The sequence below is a fragment of the Antechinus flavipes genome, chromosome 2 (genome assembly GCF_016432865.1).
Source record: "Antechinus flavipes isolate AdamAnt ecotype Samford, QLD, Australia chromosome 2, AdamAnt_v2, whole genome shotgun sequence".
NCBI lineage: Eukaryota > Metazoa > Chordata > Mammalia > Dasyuromorphia > Dasyuridae > Antechinus > Antechinus flavipes.
Genome location: NC_067399.1, coordinates 499,992,139 through 500,019,812, shown reverse-complemented (window position 1 = coordinate 500,019,812; position 27,674 = coordinate 499,992,139). Strand labels below are relative to the sequence as shown.

General features: G+C 41.4%; 1 protein-coding gene across 3 annotated transcripts; it reads right to left on the bottom strand.

The window, feature by feature from the left end:
* Nucleotides 1-3,172: 3,172 nt before the first annotated feature.
* MIGA2 (mitoguardin 2) lies at nucleotides 3,173-24,137 on the bottom strand. 3 transcript variants are annotated; one of them, XM_051980151.1, is made up of 17 exons: nucleotides 24,048-24,137; nucleotides 21,065-21,206; nucleotides 19,899-20,151; nucleotides 18,812-19,022; nucleotides 17,785-17,897; nucleotides 16,810-16,927; nucleotides 16,045-16,181; nucleotides 14,587-14,704; nucleotides 13,419-13,516; nucleotides 12,769-12,884; nucleotides 8,491-8,563; nucleotides 7,804-7,890; nucleotides 7,361-7,459; nucleotides 6,139-6,273; nucleotides 5,606-5,659; nucleotides 4,741-4,857; nucleotides 3,173-3,710 (listed from the first exon to the last, which is right to left on the bottom strand). In XM_051980151.1, the coding sequence occupies exons 3-17, from the start codon at nucleotides 19,992-19,994 to the stop codon at nucleotides 3,510-3,512; spliced, it is 1,773 nt and encodes a 590-aa protein (XP_051836111.1). In that variant the 5' UTR covers nucleotides 19,995-20,151; nucleotides 21,065-21,206; nucleotides 24,048-24,137; the 3' UTR covers nucleotides 3,173-3,509. The 3 variants fall into 3 exon arrangements, with proteins under 3 accessions (XP_051836111.1, XP_051836112.1, XP_051836113.1); XM_051980152.1 differs by lacking the exon at nucleotides 21,065-21,206 and having other exon boundaries at nucleotides 24,048-24,127; XM_051980153.1 differs by lacking the exon at nucleotides 24,048-24,137 and having other exon boundaries at nucleotides 16,057-16,181; nucleotides 21,065-23,028.
* Between the last annotated feature and the right edge of the window lie 3,537 nt (nucleotides 24,138-27,674).

Genomic DNA, 27,674 nt, shown 5'->3' with positions numbered 1-27,674 from the left:
AAAAATTAAAAAAACAAACAAACATAAGTGGCACCCAAGAAGAGACAAAAGAGTAAAGGACTTGAGAGTCAAAGAATCTAGATTCTAATTCCATTTCTGGAATTTATCAGCTGTGCTATTTGAAGTATACCATTATTCTTTTCTAGGCCTGTTTCCTTATTTGCACAATGAAGGGGTTTGAAGAGGGGTTCTTCATTTTGTCATAGACCCCTTTGGCATTCCAGTGAAGGCTTTGTACCTATTTCAGAATATTTTTAATTGAAAGTAATGCCATTTGGTTAAGTTAGTGAAAAAAAAAATTTGTAATTTTTTTCCATCTAAATTCACTGACTCCTTGAAATCTATCCAGATGAAGAACCATATAATAGATGATCTCCAGTCTTTTCTAGTTCTATAGTTTTAAGGTAAAGGATAATTAAAAAGATTTATTAAATTAAATCTCTAATAGCAATGTCCACATGCTCTCGTGATGGTCACCTCGTAAATCCTAGTAACAAGAGAATCAAACATAGGTCCAATGGCACCACAGTGAAAAATGAAAGAAAATTTTTTTATTTGACTCCAGTTAACATATTCTATCTACCATACAAAAGGTAAAAGCTGCAAATCAGAGTCAGAGGCAGTTCATGGATATGTAAACAAACAAAAGCAAGATAAATACACCTTTAGATCAGAGGGGAAAACAAAAAGGGATGGAATTAAGCACAAGATTACATTCATAGATTGTGTGAGTGTGACAAAGAGCATCTCTGAGGAATGGAGATTAAGAGAAGATGAAGCACACAGCCCTCCCAAGTGAACGATTCTTTAGATTAATATCCACAGATGATCAAGAGTTATGAATTGCTGGAACGGTCAGAGTTCATATCTTCTAGAAATCTGGGTAAGATGGGTGGCTCAGAGAAGGAACAGACAAACAAAATCTATCAGGAAGGCAAATGTATACATTTTACAAAATCTCATTCCAATCTTTTTATTCCTCTTAAAATTTGATGCAGGATTCTTCTCCCCAAAACACATTTCTTGACATTTAAAAAAAAAAATCCCAAAACTGATCCAAAATCAACTTTTTAAAGTTGTCTCAATAGGACAATCCAACTTTTCTGCCCCCTTTTAAGGCAATTTTAAAAGTCCTACTTAAGCTCAATGCTGTAATTGCTGTGAATGAAGTGAGTCTGCGGAACTAAGATTAAAAAAAAAACTCTCGAAAATAAGGATAGTTTAGAAAAATGCTAATGTAACTTATCTAGAGCGGCCAATTGTGTTGGCTGGAATACCAAATACAGCTCTCTAAACTTAGACTACATTGACATAGAGTATTTATTTTGCTCTCTGGTTGAATATAAAGTTCTGGGAAATACATCTGTTTAAAATCTTTTGAAGAAAACAAGGGGGTGGAAAACTTGTTTACCTCTCATCTTTCCTTCCACACATCTGCTCATTCCATATGAGTCATGAGGCTATGAGAGCCAACTTCAGTGACAGATCAATCATAGTGGAGGCTATTGGTCAGGGGGATGGGACATACGAAGATACCAAGGGCCAGAGCACAAGGGTTTGGTAGTGATGGCTTCCCCAGGAAGGACACTGGAAAAAGAATTTCTAGAAGCTAAAAATGCAACCCCTTCTGCTTTGGGGTGATTAGCCTCTACAGCATTTCAGGACACCAAGGAAATTTTTTCCCTCCTCTTCCAGGGGGACTTCCAGGAATCTTCCAGATAAGAGAGGTAGAGTAACATCCCAATTTTTAATGGGGGAAATGATGGCAAAACAAGGCTCTTCAAATGATATTTAAATTCTTCGGGGAAGTTCAATTGGCAGATGAAAGAGCAGATGATTTTTTTGTACTGGCCCACATTATGAATTTCATCCAAATACCAGGTCCCACTGTCTATGCTGGCAGGCATTCACCTGGCCATGGCACAGACAAAGCAAGTGGGCTGGCTTTGGTAGTTAGGAGGAGTTGGAACCCTAAGGTCAAGACAATGAGTACAAGTGGGCTTGTACAATTCTCAAGGGAATAAAACTCTTCAGATCAGCCCAAGTCCAACAGCTCAGGAATATTCCAAGTCACACACCCAATAAATGTGCAAGGGTGGAGGTTCCAGGTGGAGGCTAGGAAGGAACGAACCTTCAGTTCAACATCCACACAATATAATAAAGTGCAGAAAAAAAGGCTGTCCTCAGGACTGCTTCCTTCTTGCTGGAAAGAGGGGACAGGGTAGGATGTTGATATATATATTTGGCAAACTCTAAATAACTTTTTACTCCAGTCAGCAGACCAGAGATTTGTGACATAATAAAGACAGTTTTATCTAGAATCAGAAAATCTAAAGTGAAGTCTCAAATCTGTCACCAACTGGCTGGACAATTCTGAGCCAAGTCATCTCACTTCTTGGTCCTCAGTTTCCTTGGCTGTAAAATGAAAGAGCTGGATTCAATGCTATTTTGTCTCTTTCTGCCTCTACCTTTCTGTGACCCTTCTTATTTCCCTTCACTCTCTTCTCTCGTTTTCTTTTGTAGTGATCATCCTCTTGGTCACTTGTGTTCCTACTCTATGAAGACTCTCAAACTCTTCTTAAGCTATTCTCTGTGGGTAAGACAGAAGAGCCTACCGCCTACCACTGGGAGTCCTAGACAGATTCTGGGGGGGCCGGAGAGGTTTAGTGCCTCACCCAGGATCACAGCCCACAGCAGGATGTGTCAGGAAGGCAGGAAGGGAATCGCTTCCTAACCAGAGGCTGGCTTTCTCTAACACACACACACACACACACACACACACACACACACACACACACACACACACTCTGCTCCACCTTCACCACCTGTCCCCTGTGACTCTGTCCTGCTTTCACCATTCCCTCTACTCCACAATCTTCCTCCCTCTGTCACTTTCTCACCATCACACCCGATGGCAGCTGCTAGAGTTTCAGACCCGGATCTGGCCAGTGGAAGGGCCAACCCAAAGAGGGTGGTGTAGAGCACCCCGACTGTTGTCAGCTTCTGCAGAGGCTCCCTTACCTCCCTGCCTCCACCACATTAAGACACATCCCCCTACTGCATGTCTGAGCCCGCCATGAGGCAGACAGATGACTGTGCTGACCTTCACTACCAGCCTCACAAACAAGGCATTACCATCTGGCTCCTGAGGAAAAAGAGTCTGGGAGACATGTTGACTTCCTGAGCATGGCCCAGGAATCACCACTGTATGATATATAGGGACTGACAGAAAGGCAGGAAGGGACATCACAAGTGGTCCTTCTAAGCTGAGATCCAGGGCCAAGAACTCCATGGCAAGGGAAAAGAGGAAGTCATCGACTGGTCCATGACCCTGGCTTGGCAAACCCCTCCATGGAGGGTGAGCCGAGGGACCGAGGGAAGCCGGACCAGGGGAGAGGGTAGAGGAGGCTGAGCTGTGGTCCCTCAGGCCCCTCAGGAGAGAGCAAGCACCCATCGCCAGAGGAGACGACAGAAGAGAGGAGTCAGCCCTCCTCCGGGAGGCATGGTAGTTAATGAAGCTCCCCCAGAGGTCCATTTTCATGGGGCAACATCCCGTTCATCTCACGGACAGGCTCTGTTCCCAGGTAACCCAAGAGGATCTCGCTGCGTCGGCGGGACAGTTGAAGGATATCCTCCGATAGGGACTGCACAGTGGTGTAGCGCACGTTGTCCAGGTCAAACATGTCCTTCAGGTAGTACACGATCTGATGCTGGGGATGGAGGGAAAGGGGCTATGTTTGGATTTTTCTAGTCCCTACAATCTGATTCCCATGGACAGACCCACTTATCCAACAACAGCATATTCATACGGCCCTTTGAAGGATTGCAAAACACTCAACCTGTAACAACCCAGTAAAGCAGACTGCAAGTATTAACTATCCCCATTGTGTAGTGAGGAAATTGAGCTTGAGAAGGTTTGGGCACTTTGGAGCAGGATCATCCCCCATCCCAGACCACCTCTGCTCTTGGCCATTGCTAACATTTGTCATTTTGGCTGAATTCTAGGTTTACATGCTGTCTTTATTGCCTATTCCCAATCTGACACTGGACCACCATTTCATTCCTTGGAGTTTCAGTTTTTTCAACTACAAAATGTGGGAACTGGACAGAGTATTTCTGAAGTGCCTCTCTAGCTTTAAAAGATCTCATCACTCCTTGCTTACTGTCCTTTCCAAATCCAAATCATCCTTCAAGGCCCAGATCAAATCCTGATTCTTACATTAAGCCTTTCCTGCTCTCCAATGATCTCCATTCCTCTTCTGCTCTCTTAGGGCATTTCTCCCACCCAATATAGATCTTGATTATATTTTGTCTCATGTGATTTTGCAAATGTTTTCTGTCAATTAGGATATAAACTTACACAGGATGGATTATTCCTCTTCCTTAGCTAAAGTAGAAGTATAAAGAAGAAAGACTCCAGTTCCACCACAGGAATATGGCACTTAATGCTACAGATTGCTTTTCTATAAGCACAATTAACCCAGAGAGCAGCAGAACAATCAAACATTACTTTGGAAAGAGGAACAAAAGATTAGCACAGCACCTCATCCCCTTCTTGGAAGCTTCTTGAGACGGCTGCCATCCCACCATCAGTCCTACCTGCCAGTTTGATTTCTTCAAGGGGAATCCTAAACAGATGGGGATGCAGGGTGGTAATGGAAAGGACATGGACTCTAGAACCCTCCCATCTACTGATAAACTGTAATGAAGTCAAAGCTCTTTCCCTGGCCAACATCTTACCTTGAAAAAAGTGCAGACTTCAGCTAACTGTGGCTTGGGGCCTAGGAAGCCAAAGGCAAGAACGGGGCTAACATGCTCCGATACGGAGTAGAAATGGGAGATGAAGCCATCAGGCACCTAAAGTCAAAAAAGAGAGGTGAAATCAGCTGGGCTGCTTAGAGCACCAGTCAGAAAGTACTCATTCCTCTATGGCCAGCTACAATTCTAAACAGAACTTCTATCCCATCTAAGAACTAGCTGCATAGTCTAGAAAGGCAAGGAGTAACATAAACCAAAATAGCCATTAGCAGCCACCGTATGGAACAAGACAAAGTAGTCAAATGGCACTGTTTTTCCTGGAAAAGGAAGCAATGACCTATGAATTATAATGTACGTCCTGTATTTCCCCCAATTTCCTTTGTATTTAGAAATAAGAGTTCTCCGAAAGAATTGAGTTTCTAGAGAATAGGGATGAGTTCAATTTGTTTATTTCCAGCACTTAGCACAAAAGGAATCACCCCTACACTCAGATGGAAGGCTTTTACTCATTTTGGGACCCTTGCCAGGAATACCCCAGTTCGTTGTCCAAATTGTAACCATCCTGCAAGGCCCAGCTCAAGTTCTGAAACCTCCCTGACTACAGCTGCTCTCAATAATCTCCTCCTCCTCTCTGTTCCTATGCATTTACTACCTACACCACAAATGATTGTATACTGCCCTCTACTGCTCTTGAACTGTTATTTCCTCTAATAGACTATAAACATCCTGAGGGCAGACTCTGCTTCTCTTTCAGAAGCACTCACAGAAAGCCTGGGCACATGCTTGCCGTTTAGTCTAAGGATGAGAGGGTGTTTGGGAGCCAAGGCACTTCCTGGATTTTACTCACCATCAGAAGCCTCCTCTTGGCTTTCAGAACAGACCAACAGGCAGTGGCCAGAGCCTGAACAAGACAAAATCACTGCACTCAGAGAAGCTTCAGCCCATCCCCACCATATCCCAGCCGACCACAAAACAAGCTCCCTCTGCAGGGATCCCAGAAGTCGGAATGCCCAACCTCATACTTGTAGTGGGTGTTGAAGGACTTCGGACTTGGACCAGGGCTCTTTTCATTATATCAAATTTCTATCCCAGTTAAGCTGAAGGTGCAGGATGTTTTGCAGTTTTACAAGTTTTCCTGCATCTCAATTTCCTCTTTGTGTGTTGGTCCTTTACATTCTAAGTATTCTTCCCTCCCCTCCTCAAGTCCTTATCTATTCCTTCTAGACAACTCTAGTCCAGGGCTTTGGCTAGAGTGAAGGCAATAATAATAATAATCCTAATTATCTAGGATCCAAGTAGCATGTTAAGTCTGAAGCAGTGGAGAATCGAGTTGAGACTGGAGGAGAAGAGAAGAGCAGAAAGAGCTATAGGGAAACTTACTGTTTCCTTGAAGCTGTCAGAGAGCCAGCGATTGCGCAGGACAGCAAGCACAGAGGAGGGAGGGTTCTCCAGGTCCTCAAAGGCATCCATGAGAATAAAATCCAGCACGATGTCAAAGAAACTCATGCATACCACCTGGCAGGAAGGAGCCAGGCAATGAGGGGGCTGGGACTGCCTAAGGACCCTCTTGGGCCTTTCTCCCCTGGAGAAAGTGACATTTCAGTTCAGGAGAGATAATAGAAATAATATTACAAGTTTAAGGGATCTTGGGGTTCATTGAGTCCAAATCCTCTCATATTACAGATGGAGAAACTAGATGATTAATGGCAGAGTCAGAACCAGAACCCAATTCTCTTAATTCCTTTTTTTCCCTTGAGGCAACTGGGGTTAAGTGACTTGCCCAGGATCACAGTTAGGAAGCATTAAGTGTATGAGACCAGATTTGAACTCCAGACCAGCTGACTTCAGGGCTAGTGCTCTATTCACTTTGCCATTTAGCTGCCCCTTTCCTTATTCTTAGTATAGTACCACACTACTTTTCATAAAGAGATTCCCTCCTGCTGGTCAGCTTCAGAAATAGGTCTACTTTTGTTTTTAAAAAGTCAAGATGACCCTTGGAGAGGATGTAGGAATGTATGGCTCCCTACAAAACACTACAACCACTACAATATTTATTTTTGGGAAGAAGCCTTTACAGAGTTGTCCACCCTGCCTTGGGCCCCAGCCAGCTTAGGCAGGTAAGAGGACTCCTGAAAGAGCCCTCACAAGAAAGGGTTACCCCACCCCTCAGAGCTATTGAGAAACACCTACCAATAATCCCATGATCTCCCGAGTCTAACCCTATGGGCTCATCAACAAGCCATCAGCTTACAAGCCCAAGCATGCCATGTCCCAATTCCTGGGGATCCTGAGTGGTGGGGGTCATGGGAGCCCAGTCTCAGGGAATTCTCAGCTTCCATTCCTATAGCCAGGAACCTCAGAGAGGACCTTAGGGACAGAGAAAGGACCTCTTCTCCTTCCCTGCCATTTTATCCAATCCCACCCATTTTGGAGGCTTTAGTCCCCTAGCAGCAGTGGGGCCTAGGGGAAGCTCCTGGAAGTTGAAAGAAATCTAGTATTATCCAATAGTCTCCCTCCCTGCTAAGGGGTTCTGAAAAATGGCACAAGGAACTAACAATCTGTCAAAGTCATGCAAATGCCCCAGCATCTGGGGTCAACTCACCCCTCGCCCCTCCAGCTCCAGCTGTGTGGTAGGCCAGGTCTCTGGTCTCAGGGCATAATTCAACATCTCCTCATAGCTCTCCAAGAAGCCCTTTGGATTCTAAAAAAGGAAAAGAAACATGGGTTCACCTTACAAACAGGAAAGACTCCTGGATCTCCCTCTAAAGGTAAGAAGTAGGGAAAAGGCAAAAATCCTGGATGGCATTCCCTAGGAGCAGGCACAAGTGTGAGCAGAAGGAGCAGTAAGAATCGTGAGCACTAACTATTACTTATGCCTGTCAGTGGCCTAGCGAGGACTAGAATTCAAGCTTTGTGACTTTCAGAAGCAGTCTGAGAGGCAAGATCCATAAAAAAAAGCTGAAAACCTAGAGGGTAACCAAGATGTTCAACACCCATGCAAGCCCCTATGCCCACCCAGCACCCATAAACACAGCAACATTCTACCTTTTCAGCTTTGGTCATCAGGCCCGTCACCATTTGTTTCCCAACCTCCCCAAAGAACAGCTGGTTACTTTCATCTTGCAGAAGTCCCTGAGAGGGAAGAATGGAGGGATTCAATGGAGTGACATTATCTGAGAATTCCTAAAACATTCTCCACTTCCTGTTCTCCCTACACTGGATGCTGGGACCCTGGGACACTCCACCCTGAGGTCAACTCAGTGATTGATGACTCTACCTGAACAATTAACACATGAAGAAAAGGCCAGCCACACTGCTCCACACTGGTTGCCTGGTACCCAAACCAGCATCCCTATCCCCCAACATCCCCTGTGTGAGTCCAAAGACCAAACAGTCTCACCCAAGATGAGGGAAGCTTCTTAAAAGGAACATCTTGTTTTGTCAACATCCATAGAATCCAAAGCACCATAAATAGAATAGTCATTAAGTGCTTCCTATCTATGAATTTATTTGAACCACATGCTAGGTCCCTAGACCCATACACACCAACATACAGGCTGGGAGAGTTCTCCCAATGGAGAATGGGCAAGGGGGAAAAAAACCTGGAACCGAAGGAAAGTAGCAAAATTATTCAGATAGTAGATGGCAAAGACCCCATGCTAAGTGAAAGGGGAATCTCATTTTGTCCCCTCATCCCAATGCCATTTCCTAGTTTCCTAGGCTCCCACCTACCTGGAAGGCCTGTCGGACACAGTGCAGTTTAGCCAGGAAGTCCTGATCACTGTAGCAACCCAGAAGTTCTGTCCTAGAGAAGAAAACAGAAGACAACAACATCAGTCAGAGAAGACAGTCAGCTTGGGATTACTAGGAGTCGGGAACCTCAAAGAGTCTTATCATAGCTCTACTGCTGGAATTGTGACTTTAGAAGGGCTGAAGTTCAGCCTCTTCCATTGAGAAGGACTTGAGAACCATGAGGTTTCTTCCACAGCACTGAATACAATTCTGATTCATCTTTTCAGTCTTGTCTAGTTTGTGGATGGGCTGAATGGATATATGAATGACTTGAGATTGATCAAACTACAGACTGCCCCCAAAGACAGAGCACATTCCTAACATGAGACCTCTTTAAGAGGAAAAAAGTCTGTATGTGCATGTATGTATAAATATGTATATATATGTATGTGTTAATAGATATAGTAATAGAGTCTGTACCCATGAATTCATTAGCATAATGAAAATATGGATAAGAAAACTCTTCCTAATGCAGGGCAGAACTTTCTCTGCAATCTGTACATTTAGAGAGGTTCCTAGAAGCTCAGTGACTTGCAGCATTACCCAGTCAGTATGTGTCAGAGGTGAGACTTGGATCCTTGCTTTCAATTCCTCTCTATCCACTCTGCCAAGCCTCCTGAAAAATAATTACTAACAGTGGATATGTTTTATAAAACATTTTTACATGAGCCTTCACTGAGTTCTCCAACATCTCATCATGTGAATATGACCTTGGAGTGCATTGGTTCAGCCAGCGGATACAAGCTCTAATCAGCTCTCCATAAAGCAGCCAAGAAGCCAGCTGAACAGAAGAAGAGAATTTTACAACTATGTGACACACCCAACAAATAGAATTCTTTAAGCAAAAAGTGGATAGCTAACGGGGAAGAAACTGTCCCCTCCTGAGATGGCACTTCTACATAATTGTTAAACAAGCTTTTCCTGATATCAAGTCTAAACTTGCTTCTTTTTGCAAGTTCTACTTGTTGCTCTGATCTCACCCTCTGGGGCTCTGTGAGGCACAGACACTCCTAACAGCTCCAGGGCATAAAAGAGGGCTTGTGGTTTCTGAAAATAGCAGCACAAAACCCCTGAAGCCTGGGACAGTGCATCGTCCACCCTGGAAACAAGCCTTGCTTTAACAGAGTTAAAAGCCAAGTAATATACTAGGAAAATGAGCAGAAAACCAAAGAAGTTTCTGATCATTGAAAGTTATCATGGTGACAAGGACGATCAAAACACACACTCAAAAGATGATAACTAAGTCAAAACTCCTCCATCCAAAATCTCCAAAAAAAATAAAATTTGGGCCCAGGCCATAGAAGAACTCAAAAGGCACTTTAAAAATCAAGTAAGAGAGATAGAGGAAAAATTAGGAAAAGAATTGAGAAAGCCACAAAAGGAAACACTAAAAGCTAATGAAGAGAAAGAAAAAAAATGCAAAATATCTCACTGGAAAAACAATTGATCTGGCAAATAGATCTAGGAGAAATAATTTTAAAAATTATTGATCTACTTGAAAATCATGATAAAAAAAAAAAAGCCTGGACATTATCTTTCAAGAAATTATCAAGGAAAACTGGCCTGATATTCTAGAACCAGAAATAAAATAGAAATTGAAAGAATCCAATCACCTACTAAGATTCCAAAATGAAAACTTCCAGGAATTTTATAACCAAATTCTGGAACTCCCAAATCAGGGAGAAAATATTGCAAGCATCTAAAAAGAAACAAGTCAAGTATAGTGAAGCCATAGATAGGATAACACAAGATTTAGCAGCTTCTACATTAAAGAACTGGAGGGCTTGGAATATGATAGTCCAGGGAACAGTGGAGCTAGGATCACAACCAAGAAATCACCAACCTAGGCATATAATCCTTCAGAGGGTGATAAAAGAGAGGGCACATTGGGGGAGGGAGTGGTCAGTAACAAAACATTTTTAAGAAGGGACAGGATGAAAGGAGGAGAGAGAATAAATGGAGAGGGGGAAGTTAGGAATTCTAATTGTAGGAAAAATTTCAAAGCAAGTTTCTCTGATAAGGTTTCATTTCTCAAACATGGGGAACAGTCATTTATAAAAAATAAAAACTATAACTCAATTGATAAATGATCAAAAGCTATGATCTATGCCCAAAGGGCTATAAATTCATGCATATCCTTTAATCTAACAATACCAGTACTAGGCATGAATACCAAAAAAGATTCAGAAAAAAAAGGAAAATAACTTTTCTATACATAAAATGTAACAGCTTTCTTCTCAAGGCAAAAAAAAAAGAAAGAAAAAAACTGAGGGGATGCTCATCAATTGGGGAATGGCTCAATAAACTGTGGTGTGTGTTTGTGATGGAATACTATTGTTCTGTGAGAAATGACAAGCAGGATGCTCTCAGAAAAACAAAATGAAAACTTGGAAAGTCCTCCATGAACTCAAGCAAATTGAAATGTACTGTACACAAAGTAATAGCAATGTTCTGGGATGACTAGCTATGAATGATTGCTGTTCTCAAGAATACAATCATCCATGACTACTCTGAAGGATTTATGATGAAAAATCCTATCCATACCCAGAGAAGGAACTGATTGTATCTGAATACAGATCAAAGCACTCTGTTTTTTTAACTTAATTTTTCTTGAGAATTTTTATTTTCATTTAGGGTGGGAGATGATTTTTTTTCACAACTTGACTTTTATGGAAATATTTTATATAACTTCACATATAGTATCTTAATTGTGGGGGGGATATGGGAGAGAACCCAGAACTCAAAAATTTAAAAAAAAGTAAATTTTTTTCTTTTTTTTGCTTTGAATATAACTGGTAAAAAATATTAACTAAAATGGTTAAGCATTTTTGATATGAACTTAACCTGTATCTTGTGTGTTTATTTAGCTCTTTCTGTTGATAGAAAAATTTATAATAAAAGCAAAGTTTAGATGTTTCATCCTTTACATCTCTTTGAGAATAGTTTAAAAAAAAGAATAAAACTAGTAGTGCAATTACAGGTTACTTTTATGTTTTGTTTAAGTCAGATGTGGGATGAAATGTGCCCTGTAAGGATACAACACAAGACAATAAAGCTATGATCATGCCACAGATTCCTGGAGTCAGAAGAAGCCCTGAAGGAACCAAATGAATGTCTAAAACTAAAGTCTTTCTGGTGTCACAAAGTCATTTGAATCAATAAGATAATTGGGGCACAATGGGCAAGAGGTTAAAAAAAAACTATCCCACATCCCAAAGTAGTAACATCTATAGTTTGCTTTCTGTCATGGTTCCTTAACTGGGGACAAATGCACTACTACAAAGTAAAGATGAGGTAATTTGAAGAAATGTGAAGAGAAAAAGAGAAAGAACTTCAATTTTGAAATGATGGCCTTTCATAAACTTATTTAGAAAAATCATTAATTCCTGCCACAAAAATCTGGTTCAACTTATAAAACACTACACAGGACCCTAGCAACACAATGAGTTCATACGATAGCTTGTAAGCCTCTACCTCAACCATCCAGAAATGCTTTTTCTGTCTTGACCACTGCCAGGAATTCATACTAAAATAGGAACTTACATTAGAATCTGCACAAATTTAATTTGCCATCTATTAGTTTTTATGAAACTAATTTATTTTTTCCTTCTCTTTCCTTCTTTTCTAATCTTTTTTTCCTCACCATGTTCTTATTCATCATTCTCATCAACTTCACAGACACTACATTGCACCAATCTATTATTTCAATAGCTCAGAGAAACAACATAGTACTAATTTTTCTTGTCCTCAATTTCCTAGTTTTTAAAACAGGGAAATTTGACTAGATGATATATTCAAGCACACTCTGAATCTTTATGGCCCTGTGAAATTGGAGAGGCAGTATGGTGTAGTAGATGAAGTAGTAGGCTTATAGTCAAGAAAACCTGGGTTTGAATCTCACATCTGATATTCTTATGAGACCATGGGCAAGTTATTTAGCCTCTGAGCCTCAGTTTCCTTATCTGAAAATGAGTGCCTAACCTCACAAAGTTGATGGTGCATTCTTAGGCTCAACAGAAATAATAGATGTAAAGTGTTCATGTAAAGATGTAAAGACCCTGATGCTCATGAGACTATCAGATTCTAAACTTTCTTTTGCTTATACCTTCTAGGGTGCCATCACAAATACCTGAAATAAAACTCCCAAACCTGTCCTCATTCCAGTTTTCACCTTCCACTATATGAGAAGTGAGATGTTAGGCTCTTAAGGTTCCTCACCTGAGTGTTCGACATAGAACCTTCCCTTCTTTTACCAATTGCAAGGCTTCCTCATATGCTGCAGCTGGCCTAGAGAGCTGGAAAGGGAGATGTCCAACTTGTAAGGAGTCAAACAGCTTTGTGGAAAGACAAAGGAGAAAAAGTCAGAATTAATCACCCTCCCAAAAAATTACAATTTGCACCCATTATATGACTAGTTCTAGACTGGGAAAGATGAGAAATACAAAAGAGTCCTGCATTGGTGACTGACGATACTGATCTTATGTTTTCTTGTTAAATAAAACCAGTTATACTTGTTAATGTAACTCTAGATACAATTAGAGAAAGGAATCACTTAATCTACCCCATCATTATGCCAAATGACAGTACATAGTGCTGCCAAATTCCTAAGCTCTTTCCCATAGTGGGAGGAGCAAGATGCTGAGAGTCTGGATATAAATTGCAAGATGGGTTCTTTACCAATTCACTGGGTGATCCTATGTAAATCACTTTCCCTAGCTGGATCTGTTTGCTTATCTCTAAAATGATGGAGTCAGACATCCTGGACACTTTTCTTAGTCCTATTCTAGTTTACAAGGATTAATACTGGGAAAAAAAACCCTCAGCCCATACCCTAGCTCTTCCTATCCTGGGCAATGCCCTCAAGTCACCTCTGCAGCAGAAAAGAAAGAATCTTCGGAGGAAAGACTGCCATCATCTTCCTGAAGCCTCAGTGAACCTTCTGTTAGGGGCAGCATGAGAGTTCTCTCTAGAGAAAAGGGGGAGAGATGAAATCAGCCAAAGTTTCTTGGAACCTGGATCTTTTCTTCATGATCTTTGTGTCCTTGTTCCTTTTCCCTCCATTCTCTTTGGACATATTGTCCCCATAATCATTCTTTCCATCTCATTTCCAAACTATCCCTTGAGGGAATAGCACAAAATGTTAGCATTGGAAGGGACCTTGAGATGTTAAGTTAAGCTGCTCATTTTACAGAGGTAGAAATTGAGTCCCAGAGAAGGGAATATGTACACTATAATATACATATTTTATCCTGTCTTAACTTCATGCAAGTTTTCCCCAGTATAATACACCTGGAAGAACTGTTTTGTTTCTCTGTGTATTCTCCTTGTCTTTCATGGAGTAGGTGCTTAATAAATGCAATAATGTAAATATAATGCAAGAAAACTAATTCACAATCTTTAAAGTCCCATATAAACGTAATCTATTATTCATTCTATTAGACCAAGAACATAATATAATTCAGCACAAATAGTCTGGCTGTCAAAAAAAAAAAAAAGAGAGAGAAAAAAGAAAAATAAAGAGAAGGGAGGACAGAGAGAAGGAGTCAAAGGAAGGAGGAAGAGAGGAAGAAAGAAAGATACAGATAAAAACTCCAAATGATCAAAATACCACAAGAACCCATTAGCCAACACTATAGGAACTGTGTGTGTATGTGTATGTGTGTGTGTTTATAAGCCTCCAGGGAAGAAAGTGGGAGTTAGAGAAAGACCACTCAATCCAAAACTTTGAATAGAAATTGTCTTCTAGTTTTGATTCTGTTAATATTTACTGATGGAATCATGAGCAAGTTCCTTTATTCTACAAGGACTCAGTTTTTACACCTGTAAGACAAGCTTAACATCTCAAAGTCTCTTCCAGTGCTAATATTCTATGTCATTCCCTGAAAGGACAGTTTGGAGATCATAGAAAAAGAATGATTATGGAAACCATATGCTGAAGGAGAGTAGAAGAAAAAGGATCAAGGACATGAGATATGTTCACAAATTACCAAACCATGCCGAGGTACCTTTTACCCAAAGATCTCTACTTCAGCTCACCTAGGTCCAAGAGCATACTATCTGATGGGAATGTCGAGCCAAACTCTTCCTGGAGGTGGTATGCCCGGTGTAGTAGGGATTCTAACTTTTCAGCAAACTCCTTTTTCTGGGACTCTGGCTTTAAACAAAAACAATCCAACATTAACTTCTTCCCCACCAGACTCTCAGAGCTAGGTTCCAATGGACAAGAAGCAAGAAACCCTTCAAGTTTCCTCACCCACCTAAAGCTCCAGAAATACCAAGGAGGGAAAAAAAAATACAAAAAGAAAAAAGAAAAAAGAAGAAGCAGCAAAAGCCTAAAACATCCTGGACTGTCAGCAATGGACTCTAAAGATTATGGGAAGGGTCATTTCTACTACTGAGGCAGAGATGGAATAAGGTAATGGAGCCTATTTGATATGTTGCCTCTCTGGCATGTTCTATCAAGGAGAACCTATTTGAAAATTCAGCCCAATGATTCCTCTGCAGAAATAACTTATCAATCATATAGCAAAAAGAGTGGTCAATCAAAAAGCTCTTAGTTTAAATCTGAGAAGCTATGATTATAACTAAGTGGTTTGACAACCTATTCAGTTCAAAGTGGGATTTAGAAGGAATGAGGAAGAGTTTGCTAGGCTTGGTCTCACTTAAAATCCTAAGAGTTAATGCAGCCATATTGGGGTTGCAGAGACTGGGCAACCCTGGCTAGAGTTTCCTGTAAATGACCAAAATGTAGATTAAATACTTCACAACAATACTGTCTAGGCAAAGGGAAAACAAACGAGGATACAGTGAATACAAAACTACAAACTAGGAGACAATGAGGAATCTTCTAGCAAGAGACAAAGGACCTACAGTACAGCAGTTTACAGCGAGATATGTCAAACTGATTTGCAGAACAGAGTTCTACAGAAGTTTCCTAGCTTTAGGTGTTTTAGATTTTTCACATTTGAAATTTCTATTCTTGTCTCCCAACTGCACTCTTATTCTTAATGTGCATTTTTTTAACATTAGAACAATGTTACATTTACTTCTCAGAATTATGAAGAATAATATTGAAAAGTAAACAGCAAAACTTTTCAACTTGTGCAAAGATCTGTAAATTTTTTGGTTAATGTAACCATTCTGAAGCTTTAAAAACTCCTGACTTAGAACACTAGTGCTAATGAGGCCAAGGTCATGGATCCTCTCTCACAGATCAGATATTTTGCTATTCTGCACTCACAGACTGATCCCAAACCACAGTTTGTGTCCTTGATTCCAAGCAAGCCCAATGAAATATAGATGGATAAAACAATGCAGATGTACTACAACTGGGTCCAGCAGTGGCTACCAAATCAATCCTATCCTTATCACACACAAAGACAACAGTCATTACTACTTACTGCTCACGATTTGAGAGAGAGCCCTTCCTGTTCTTATCACCACCATCACCAGGATCTTCTCACCCCATCCCACCCAAGATAAAAATACATCTACCTCTGAGAGCACCTCAGAGATGGTCTCTGGATTCTTGAGATGGTCCCAGGGTGTGGGGGTGCTAGTACTGTCTCCTCTCTGTCCAATACTCAAGGCCTGCTCCCATTTCTGCAATGCTTCCTCAAACAGCTCCATTCCTGTGAGAACAAGGTGAAGAAGTAGTTAATTTACCTTCTACCCACACCAAATGGGTTGAAGGAAACACTACTTCCTTTAACAACTCCACTAGGAAATTAAAGGTGAAGCTCTTCCCTCCTCTTCTGGTCTCCAACAAGCTAATACTGATACTCAGGGACAATAAATCAAGATGAATGTTATCAAAAGAATGTTATAAGTGATCACTGGCATTCCATCTAATATGTTCCTAGAAATGACATTTTTAGGCGAACCTAATCTTAAAAATCAGTTCTAACTGCATACGTATTGTTGCCTTATTCCCTTCTACCCTGACATTGGTAGAAAATCAGAATGAAAGGTACAGATACAGGGAAGGAACCCCAGGTCTGTATTACAAGATAATGAATAAGTATAGCAATAGAAAGTAAAGAGCACCTGTAATACCAGGAGGAAAAAGAGCTCTCTGGTTTGGAAAATGACCTCATTTCTCTTTCACAGAAAGGAATGGGAAGATTTCTAGTCAAAGAAAAGTACCATGAGGGAGATCACTTACCACCCAGAAGAGCATAACAGGGTCTCAAGAAAAGTTGCAGGGGGAGAGAAGGAGGAGGCCCTGGAAAAAACTGCAAAGAAAAGTTTATTCTGTACCTTGAATATAGAGGTTCTCTGCATTTGCATCGCCAGCAGCCCCTGCCTCTTCAGTCACTCTAGCATCCCAGGGCCCCGAGGATGCAGCTGTTGGGCTGGAGGAGTTCACTGCCACCATCTAGACTCCAAGAAGAGGAAGAAAATCCAAAAGCAGAACACTCATTATCAAGGTCTAAAACTCTCTAGGTCCTTTAAGCGAAGGATCTGACCTAGATCCATGACTGCTACAACAGAAATAGATTTACTTTCACTGCATCCAACAAGCACTGGGCCCAAAGCACAGCAGGGTTTTGTTTTATCTTTCTTTCAACTATTAAAGAACAAATGCCTGTACATTTCTAAAAGCTTCTAGACAAGGGATTGGTGCTATATATACAAGATATACAAAGTAACCTATAGCCCATCTTCCACACAACCCAGATCTACCTGCTTCCCAAATGCTGTTAAAAAAAAAAAAAAAGCTAGACCAGATACTGCACATAATGCTGGAAAATTCTTCATTCTGGCATTCAAGATCCTTCCCAAACTGGCCTAACACTCCCTCTCCATGGACTCTGCCAGGCACTCCTGTCTGTGTCTTTGCTTATGCTTTTTCCTCCAAACAGCTGAGCCCTTCCCTCTCCTCTCTTCTCCTTAGAGCTCCAGCTCAAACCCCCTCCACTATTTTCTCTGACAATCATACCCCACCTTGTTCTCTGTAATGCCTAAATTTGAACTACATTGAAAGAACCTATATTAACATTTGACTTGTCTTTAATTATTTCCCCATTTAGATTGTAAACTATAAGGAATTTTTTCTTTTCTTCTTCTCTTGACAGTGGTTAACCTGGGTCTGAACGTATATATGCTTGTTTTAATTAGAATGCCAGAAAAATCAGTGCTATTCAGCCTCTCCCTATGATCAGCACTCCTGGATTGCACACTAAATCATCCAGCCCCCGAGATAGAGCTAGAATATTCAGAAGGAGTTCTCACTGAAGCCAGGCTGTGAGAGGAGCCTGAGTGTTTGCTGGGCTCAATCGAGGAAATGCCACTCAGGGTGTCATTGCTCTTGCTGCTGGGGCTCTGGACCCGTCGGCTGGAATAGCCTGTGAAATACAAAAGGGTAGGGAAAGCTGACACCAGAAACTGAAAGTCTCCCATCGCCACCCTCCATCTTTGCACATCTTTGATTTAATCTTCCTTTACTTCCTGGCCTGGCTATTGGTTACTCCTCTGCTCAGAAATCTTCAGTGACTTCCCTACTGCCTACTTACTAAGTTTAAACCCCTGTGTTTGACATGTGAATGCTACACTTTACCTTCCTAGCCTTATTACTTCCTCCCATGTAATACTGTATGCTAACCCAATAGGATTACTCACTGGACCCTTGATTGTAACTTTGTATGTATGCTGTTACCCCAAATCTGGAAGGTCTCTCTTTGTCCTCACCTGTTCAATGTCCTAGTCATTCTTTAAAGCCCAACTCAGGGGTTACTTTCTCCATGAAAACTCCTCTTCAATAATAATACTGCATTTTACAGGTATGTTTATATCTAACAGATTGATTGTAAGCTCCACAAGGGCAGAAAGCTTGTTTTTACAACTTATCTCCCCCAACACCCTTAGCACAATGTTCTGTACACAAATATTTAGCTGAACTGAAGAAAGAAGCAGAGAGACAGAAAGAGAGAAGGGAGGAGGTTGGAGGAGTATGGGTTTATACAGATTATAGACCTAGGATAAACTAGAATAGACTCAGCACTGAAAAACAACTGCTCTCCCCAACCAGAACTTTCTTTTTAATTTTAATTTTAATTTTACTTTAATTTAATTTAATTATTATTTAAATTATTTAAAATTATTATTTAAATTTAATTTTAAGGTTACTTCTGTTACCTCCAGGCAGCCCAGCTATGGTATTCCTTTCAGGCGCTGCCTCAACCCAACTGACATTTCCAATACAGACCACAACCTTTCTTGGGATGGTAGGATACCTCAATTTTCAGCACCCCAAATCTACCTTTCTTCACTGATGAAACTCTTCTAGTCATGAAGATCGGGATAGGAACAGTTCCAGGCTTCCCACCTCCTTTCTCAGGAGCAATCTGTTTCTTCCGTCGTCGGCGCCGCTTCAGTTGATGGGCAGCTAAAGCCAAGGCTACTGTCCCTAGTGCTGTAGCAAAGAGCACCTTCCGCAGACCAGGAGATAGCCGAAGCTGAGAAAATGCCGACTGCCCCCAGAAGTAGGGAGGAAAAAGTTCAATGAATAACTCCCACCTGGACTACAGCTTCTCAGGGAGGATCTGAGCTATTAGGGGAACTAACCCTCCAATTCCACTACTGAATGGCATCCACTTCTAGGAAGGAACTCAACAATCTCCCCAGAAATAAACACCTTTCATTTTTAGAATTATGTTAAAGATTCTTATAAATGCTAATTAATGCAAGAAGAGGAATTCAGGAAGTCAAAATGGCACTAGAAAGGATGTCATTCCCAGAATCAAAATGGAATTCTTCCATCTTCATTAACTAATACGAAAATACTTCACATTCTGGTTAGCATTTTACTCTTTTCAAAATACTTTTACAATTTACCCGATCCACACTATACTGTAATGGTTAGCAAGGCAAAATTATCCCCATTTAATTGATGGGAAAACTGAGGCTTAAAGTGATCTTTTCCAAGTCACACAGAAACTTAGAAGCAGAGCTAAAAACTTCCAAAACTCTCAAATCTTAATCCACCACTCTTTCCAATGCCACAGAGGCTTTGTTGGGCAAGAGTTATCAGAGGTTAGTAGCTAGGAAGACAGCAAACTACAGAGTGATAGACTTAGAATTTGAAAAACATGAATTAATATCCTATCTCAGACAGCAGTTTGGCCCTAGGAAAATCACTTAATCACTCCATGCCTCAGTGTTCCTCATCTCTAAAATAAGGACGTTGGAGACGATGTCTCTAAGGTCCCTTCTCTTGTATTTCTTTATGATCCTATTTGCTATAGCCATGCTAAGATAAACTTAGGAGAGAAAATATGCTTACTGCTCATGGAATACTGGGAACTAAACATAGTAAGAAAAAGCTCACCAGAAACACTGTTTCTTACCTGTCCAAAGGTTGTATAGAGAAACACAGGAATCTCTGCCACCGTCATGGCCAAAGCTTGGATCATGGACATGCCTTCAGTTCTTTGGAAAGCCATCCCGCATTAGAGATGCAGCTTTGAGTGTCCCAGAGTGGGAACCCCAAGTCCCACAGTGGGAATGGCTTAGAGGAATGCTTCAACTCACTGCCCACAGGGCCACAGTCACATTCTCATTCCTAAAGGAAGACTCCAATTCCAAAGTGCCTTTGCAGAACTAAAAGGATAATGTAAGAATCAGTGAAAACTTGGAAAATCCTGTCTGAGTCAAGATAAGGCACCTGAAGTTCTATTAAGAAACAAAGAATATTCTCTATTGGGACCAAATAGCCTTGGCACTATTACCACTAGCACAGGAGCTACATGTACAGTACTCGGTGCTGGGGAAAAAGCTAAGGAAGCAACTCCCTTAGATATATCCTCTTCTTTTCAAGAAATTTTCAGAATCTACTTAACCCCAAGCAAGGAAAGCATTTTTTGATACAACCGTCTGAGAAAATTCTAAGCTGGATGGACCACAGGGCTAAGACAAAGGGGGATGTGTGCACATTTGAGAAAAGGGAGGGTGTTTGTTCTCAATGGAGAAAGTTCCTGGGAGGGAGGGAGTAATGTGGGAGGAAGGCCCTAAACCAGATGAGAACAGAGCAGGGAGAGGTGTGATCTGCAACTTAAAAGTCAACTGGATGGTATGGTCTCCTAAGACACTGACTTGCAAGCTATTCCATGAACATCAGACTTTCAATATACCAAGTCCGAACCCACAGAGAACTTATACTACCTCTTATAAAGCTGCTTATACCACCCCAAGAACTTCTTAAATGTACAAAGACCTTAGATCATAAGGAACAACCTATAGCAGAGCAAGTATAATAAACACAAGAATAGAGGCCTATGTGTCCAGGCTGATGACCAAATGTTACTCATTAAAATGTTAGTCATTTAACTCCTGGAACTAACGATATAGTCATTTTGTCAGTCAACGTATATTAAGTGATTATTACATTCAAAGCACTGTGCTATAAGCTCTAAAAAATTACTGGCATTTTAATCACATGACTATTTTATGAACCAACCCAACTATAACCACAATAATTCCCACTTATGAAAGTCTACAAAAGAACTTTCCTCACCAAGAACAAGTTGATGTTTTTATTCTGATGGGGAGGTCCCAGGAAGCTCAGTGACTCCAGGGCCACATAGCTAGGCACTGTCAGGGTCAAGGTCCGATCTAGGGTCTCTCCAGACTTGAAGTGCACCACTCTATCCTAGGGGCTAAGAAGGGGGGGGTAGAGTAACATAGTGTACTGAAACAAGTTATGAGCTTGGTGTCAAGAACATTAGGATTAAGATCCCATCTCTCATATTGACTAGCTGGATGGCCATGGGCAAGTCATTTAACCTGTGTTTCTGTCTCCACATCTGTAAAATGCATGTTTATTGTAATTCTCAATTTCAAGGGAGAAAACCTAGATGATGTAGGAGTCAGGATGGTGCAATGGAAAGAGCATGCGTTCTGGAGTCAAAAGATTCTAATTAAAATTTTACCTCTGGAGTTTACTACTTATGTTACTTTGGGCAAGTTAAAAATTCTTAGACCTCTGTTTCTTGATCTGTAAAATGAAAAAATTGGACTACATAGTCTCTCAGGTCTCTTCCAACTTTAGATCTACCCCAATATACCTTATAATACGTCAATTATTCTTCCCATTATTCAACACTGGCTCTCAAAGTTAAAGGAGCTACAATTAAATGTATCTGGCTCCTGTAAAGACATTGTAGAGACAAAGTAAAAGACAAGTAAAAAACACAGCCCAGAGAAAAATAAATTTTACCTGAATTATCTGGAAAACTGCTAATAAGATTTAAAACTACAAGGTTATCTTGGAAATCTAATGTAGTCACCTCATTTTACATGAGAAAACTGAGATCCAGAAAGATCTGAATGATTTGTCAAGGTTAAATATCTGGAAAGTAACATCTAAGATTTGTTCCCAACCCCAAATCCAGTGTTCTTCAAATATGCCACACTACCTAGAGGTTACAGATAATGATGTGTAACCTCTAAAGGCCCTTCCTTAGCTGGCTACATAATTATAAAAATAAGGTACTTAAGAACTGAGTTGTCATTCCCATGACTGCTGAGGCAATCTGGACAGAAAGAGCTAAAAGCAGCCATGGGACCATTTCAGGTCAGAACCAGAAGAAGAGGTCACTACATTCCCACAAGAGGCTCCAGATCCTTCTTCCAACAGCTCAGCCTCCCACCCAAAAAACACCACAGCTCAACTCTTTGAGGATCACTGGATTCTGAATGGTCTTCCAAAGCCAAAAATGGGTATAACATCTGTCAGATGACAAGAGGGTAAAGCTCTAAGGGAAAACTAGACACAAAGGGAAAAAGCTGCTTCTTTCCCCTGAATGTCCACAGGCAGAATTCAGGTATTAGACAGTGAATACCAGGAGACTGAGGAAAGAGATGGCTCTTATCACTTACTGCAAGGAAATTTAGGAGCTGGACATGACTGATGAGATGTGGGCTAGCCCATCACTTCACTGCACAAATGAGGAAACCAAGGCTCAGGCCTGGGATGATTTGTCCACGGTCACACAAATAGTAATTAGGGCATTGATTACATGAAACCAAGTCCTTTGAATCCAAATTCAAAATCCTTTCCTCTATACCATTCATTCACTGAGGGAATTCTGATTTCCTCCACATCAAAGCCAGTATCTAGAGATGCAAGCACTGTACCCCAAAACTAGCATCTACGGGGCCTTCAGAGCTATAGATCCCTCTCCAGGGACCAAATTCACAGCTGGCAAACCAATAGTTGGGGGATCGGTGGACCAGATCCCAAATCTTTGTGCAGGCTGTCTTAGTAGAAGGTCTGCAACAAGGGCCCCAAGCCAGGTCCCTTTCTTCTCTGTTATCTTCGACTATAGTACTTTCTTTGAGACCATGAGAGCCTCCCCATCTAGGAGTCAATCTTTTCGGAGCCAAGCCCTTCCCAAGTTACTTTTTCCACTCATACCCTGTGCTCCATCTCTCTCCTAATATACTCCTGGCCCATACACCTCGAATGGTTTTCCCCCAGATCCCTACCCCATACCTCCCCCAATCCTATTATACTTAATCCCCGCGCCCCACCCCCCCATCTCAAGCTTCCCCCATCCTTCCCCCAAGAACTTTTCTAGCAACATCCCTCACTTTCTCCTAGCCCCGACCTTCCACTAAGAGAACTTCCCTGTGCCTGCCCCGCCCCTACTACAAACCTACCTTCCCCCTTATACTTCGACCTTGGGCCACGCCCCTCCCAAGAGTCTTTCCCTTAGCCACAGCCAAAATCTACTTCCCAGCATCACTTTCCTTACAATTTCCTCTTATAAACCTCTATCTCAGGCCTCCCTCACCTTCAGCCCTCCCAGAGTCCTTCCCTTCGACCACCTGCAACAACCCACCCACCTCCGGTGAGCCTTCTGAAAAGCCCCCTTTCCCCCACAATAACCCAGCAGCCTCCCTGCCTCCTATGGACCTCTGCCTCAGCTCCGAGACTCCACATTGAGCTATCGTTCCCAGTGTTGCCCCCAAAGTAGGGCTCTCCCTCAGCATCCGACCCCAAGCAAGCCTCCCCAACTTGAGCAGGGGTCTCGTGCAGTTTCCCACCCCAAGCAAGTCTTTCCATCTCGAGCAGTCATCTTCCCAGCGAGCCTCCCCACCTTGAGCAATCCCCTCCCACCTCCCAGCAAAGCTCTCCGTCAGCCTTCCCCACTCCACCACCACCGGCAAGCTTCTCCACTCCCGTGAGTCCCAACTTCGGGGCCTAGACCCCCACCTTAAACCGTTGCCCTCCTGCCTCTCGGAAGCAAGGCAAACAGGAAGCTCTCCCCCAACCCAAATGCAGCTCTCGTCTTAGCCCGCAACCCCCGGGTCCCCCCAATCTTCCGACTACCTCGGGCCCAGTCGTCCCCTCTCACCCGGACCCATGCCCGCTGCAACTTGGTGGTTGCTGTCTGCCCGGCCAGCCTCGCAGAGTCTGGCCGCTCCACGGCTTAGAATAATAGAGGCTGCGGGGGGTGGGCGGGCGCCCCAGAGGTGAGCTCCCCAGACCTTACCGGGAGCTCCATCGCTTCAGAAGGGCAGCGTCTCCTTCCCCGGCGACGCAGCCAAACTTGATGCGCCGCCGAGGAGGCGGGACCTGCCTTCTTAAATGACATCGACTCAGGCCAATCAGAGTAGCGATTTCTCCAGTCTTGAGCCAATGAAGAGGAAGAGGTTAACCGGTATCTCAGTCTCCCTCTCTCCACCGGCCCATCACCCGCACTCCATAGTGTGGTTGAGTTGTAAGAGTTCTGCCCCCAAGGTTAAGAGGCGAGAAGCGTTGCTGTTGTCATTTTCTATTGGCTACATGGTATTGATTGATAAGAGTAGGTGGGGCTACTCTTAAAGGGACCGTGATAGAACTGGCTAGAACTGCAGTATAGATGGGTACAAATTGGAGATCCTCATCTAGGCCATGCTGTTATAGAGACTGTGACGCTTGTCCAAAAGCTCAGAGTTGTTCACTTTGCGATGTGGACAGAAACCACAAAAGAGAAATGGAGGAGAAAAGGCAGGAAATCTTTGTTCCTATCTCATCTCTGCTGTAATTTTCCTTTGTGACCTTGGGCAGTCTGCTCTACTCTGAGTCTCAGTTTATTGGTCTATTAAGTGGGGATAATAACCTTCTCCTTTAACTTCTTCAAAGAGCTGCTGAGAGGGTCAAATAAGACAATGGTCTCATTTTTTATTAACGTCATGCAATTATTAATTGTATGAAAGGATTCTAGAAAGTATAAAGCAAAAATTAATAAGGATGTTTGCTATCCAATGTCCAATGTTCCAATGCCAATCCATGGGCATAAACGATCTGGTTTGAGCTGATTTTCCTTTGAGAAAAGGCAGAAGTACTGCTCTTACTTCAAAGACGTAAGTCTTTGCCCATGATCCCATAGCTGGCTAGAGATTAGTCTAGAATTCAAACCCAGGTTCCCTGACTCCCACACTAGGGATCTTCCCACTTCCCAAGTGAGGGGTTGTTATGGAAGCTCGGCTCCTCTAGCCCAGGCCAGGCCAATAATAAAAGCTGATATTCAGACGGCAGCACTTCCCAGTATCTTACTCAGTTCCTTTCCGCAATCCTGTGTTGTAGGAAGTGCAAGGTTTGTTATCCTCCTCACCAAGGAAAGTCAGGAGAAAAAGAATAATTTGTAATGATTCTCATCTCCCCCAGTAATGTCCTCAGCTTAGCACCCATTGTAGCCCCAGGTCAAATGGCTTCCTGGGTTGTAGAGGAAAAGAACAAGAAAAGCTAGGCAAGGGAGTGCATGCTGTTCTCCAAGGATATATATCAGGAAATTAATATGGCTAAAGAGAAGGAAGGAATCAGACCTGCACATCTACCACAAAGCAGCAGTCCCAAAAGGAAACCCTACTAGTCAATTGTTCTTCTAGAACTGGGTTAAAAAGTCTGGTTTATCCCACATTCTTTCAGTAATTTTCATACTAAATCAAAGCCTCAAAGGGATTTTGAAATTATTTAATCCAAAGCTTGTTAAAATGTGAGTTTCAACCCTATGACTGAAAGTGAAAGTTGTGAAAAATATGGCAATAGTAGAAAGTATCAACTATTCTGCCGAGATTGAATTTTTTGTGTAAAAAGAAAGTATATATATATATATATATATATATGTATATATATATATATACATATATATATATATATATATATATATATATATATATATATATATATATATATATATATATTTATATCTTGAGGGATGCTTTTCTCCTAGCATCTCTTCTAGGGAGGATGGGATTCCTTCATTTCCACCACTGCATTTCATATCAGAATGACTGCCCCAATAAGAGGCAAGGAGAGGCAAAATGAATGTCCCAATGAGTAGGGAAAACCAGTGGTTGGAGTAGATCAGAGGAGAGTAACCCCTAACAAGAGAAAAAAGCCAGCTATGGATTGAATAAGCCCTGGCAATTGAAAATGAAGCTTCAGAGAGGAATATATCCATAAGACCCAGATGTACAATGAACTCATTAGATACTGCAGCTGGAAGAAAAGCATGTTATCACAGGAAGAAAAGGATATAAGGATAAATGAACTCTAGATATGTGCTCTCTTAATGTATTTATGGAAGATTGAACCCCAAATATATGCAAATGTTTTACAGCTACTGTCTTCCAGTGTACCATTTTTTCTTTGAGTTAATTGTGTCTACTGGATAATTATAAAAGGCAAATATGTACCACAAAACACTTTTGAACCTGGAAGCTGTATGTAACCAGCCACCCAATAGGAAATCCAACAGCCCACAAGTTTTACTCTGTTCTTCCTACCACTATCCAGGGTGTTGGAGGTGTGCTAGGTTACTGCTGAGAACACTTGAGATACTTGTACAAAGTTACATAGTTACATACAAAACCAGGATTTGGATCCAAGTTTTACAATTCTCTGTCCAGGGTTCCAAACTCCTGAGACTCTATTTTTTCCATTATACCACATTTGGGTCTCTCCTTCAAAAATATATCCAAACCATCACATTTTTGTTTTTATGAGTTGTTGTATGGAGAACCAATTCCAGAATCAAGAAGACCAGAGTTGAGATACCTCTCGTATATACTGATTTTGTGGCCTGGGCAAGTCATTTAACTTCTGAGTTCCATAAACAACTAACCCTTTAGAAGAGGGATTCTTAACCCAGGGTTTGTGAATGGACTTCAGGAGGTTCATGAACTTGAATAGGGATATATAAATACATATATAACATATAGTATGCACATATATGTGTACATGTATATATGCATATGTGTATGTATATACATACATACATAGAGTGATGTATGACTGTGACCCCATTTAAGGTTTTCTTGACAAAGACACTGTAGTGGTTGCCATTTCCTTCCCCAGCTTATTTTAGAGATGAGGAAACTGAGGCAAACAGGGTCAAGAGTAACTTGCCCAGGATCATGTAGTTAGTAAACATCTGAAGCTAGATTTGAACTAATGAGGAAGATTAAGTGTCCCTCATTCCAGGGCTGGCACTCTTTCTCCATCATGCTATCCAGATGTCTCAATCATTCATATAGATTAATGTAGATACCTTTACTTTTACTAACTTCTAACTGAAATTTAGCTTTTCCTTCAATTATTTAAAAATAAATTTGAGAGGTGTGCTGTAGACCAGAATACCAGAGAAGTCCATGATGAAAAAAAAAACAATAACTAAAGATCCCGTCTTGAAGTCTTCAAGTTACAGACCAGCTAAAGATCTCCATTGATAGTTCTCCCACAGAGAATTCCCTAAATCAATGGTGTCAAACTGAAATAAAAATCAGGGCCATTAAGCCATCACATAAGAATCCCTATGGTTCACATATTGACAGTTTTAAAGTGTAATATTATCTGTTTTATCATATTTTTACTTATTTTATTAAACATTTCCCAATTATATTTTATTCTGGTTTAGGCTGCATTTAGGAATGCCACAGCCATATGCTATAGGAATGACATAGGAATGTCATATTTGACATCTCTGAAATTAGTCTGATTAAATAAAAAAGTTCCATAATTTACTGCTCATTGTGAGGATTTTCCTTTTATCTGTCCCTACTTTCCCACTTTCTCTCCAGCTTCACAGCAATCACAGGATTGGTCAGAATCAGAAACTCCTTTTCTGTCTTAGTAT

What these genes read in the sequence shown, in the direction of transcription:
- MIGA2 (XM_051980151.1), bottom strand. Translation starts at nt 19,994, where the DNA reads ATGGCTTTCCAAAGAACTGAAGGCATGTCCATGATCCAAGCTTTGGCC. An exon ending in TCTCTGAGGTGCTCTCAGAG is followed by an intron (nt 14,705 to 16,044) that starts GTAGATGTATTT and finishes TTTTGTTTAAAG; the next exon opens with CCAGAGTCCCAGAAAAAGGA. An exon ending in CTGACAGCTTCAAGGAAACA is followed by an intron (nt 5,660 to 6,138) that starts GTAAGTTTCCCT and finishes TGTCTTGTTCAG; the next exon opens with GCTCTGGCCACTGCCTGTTG.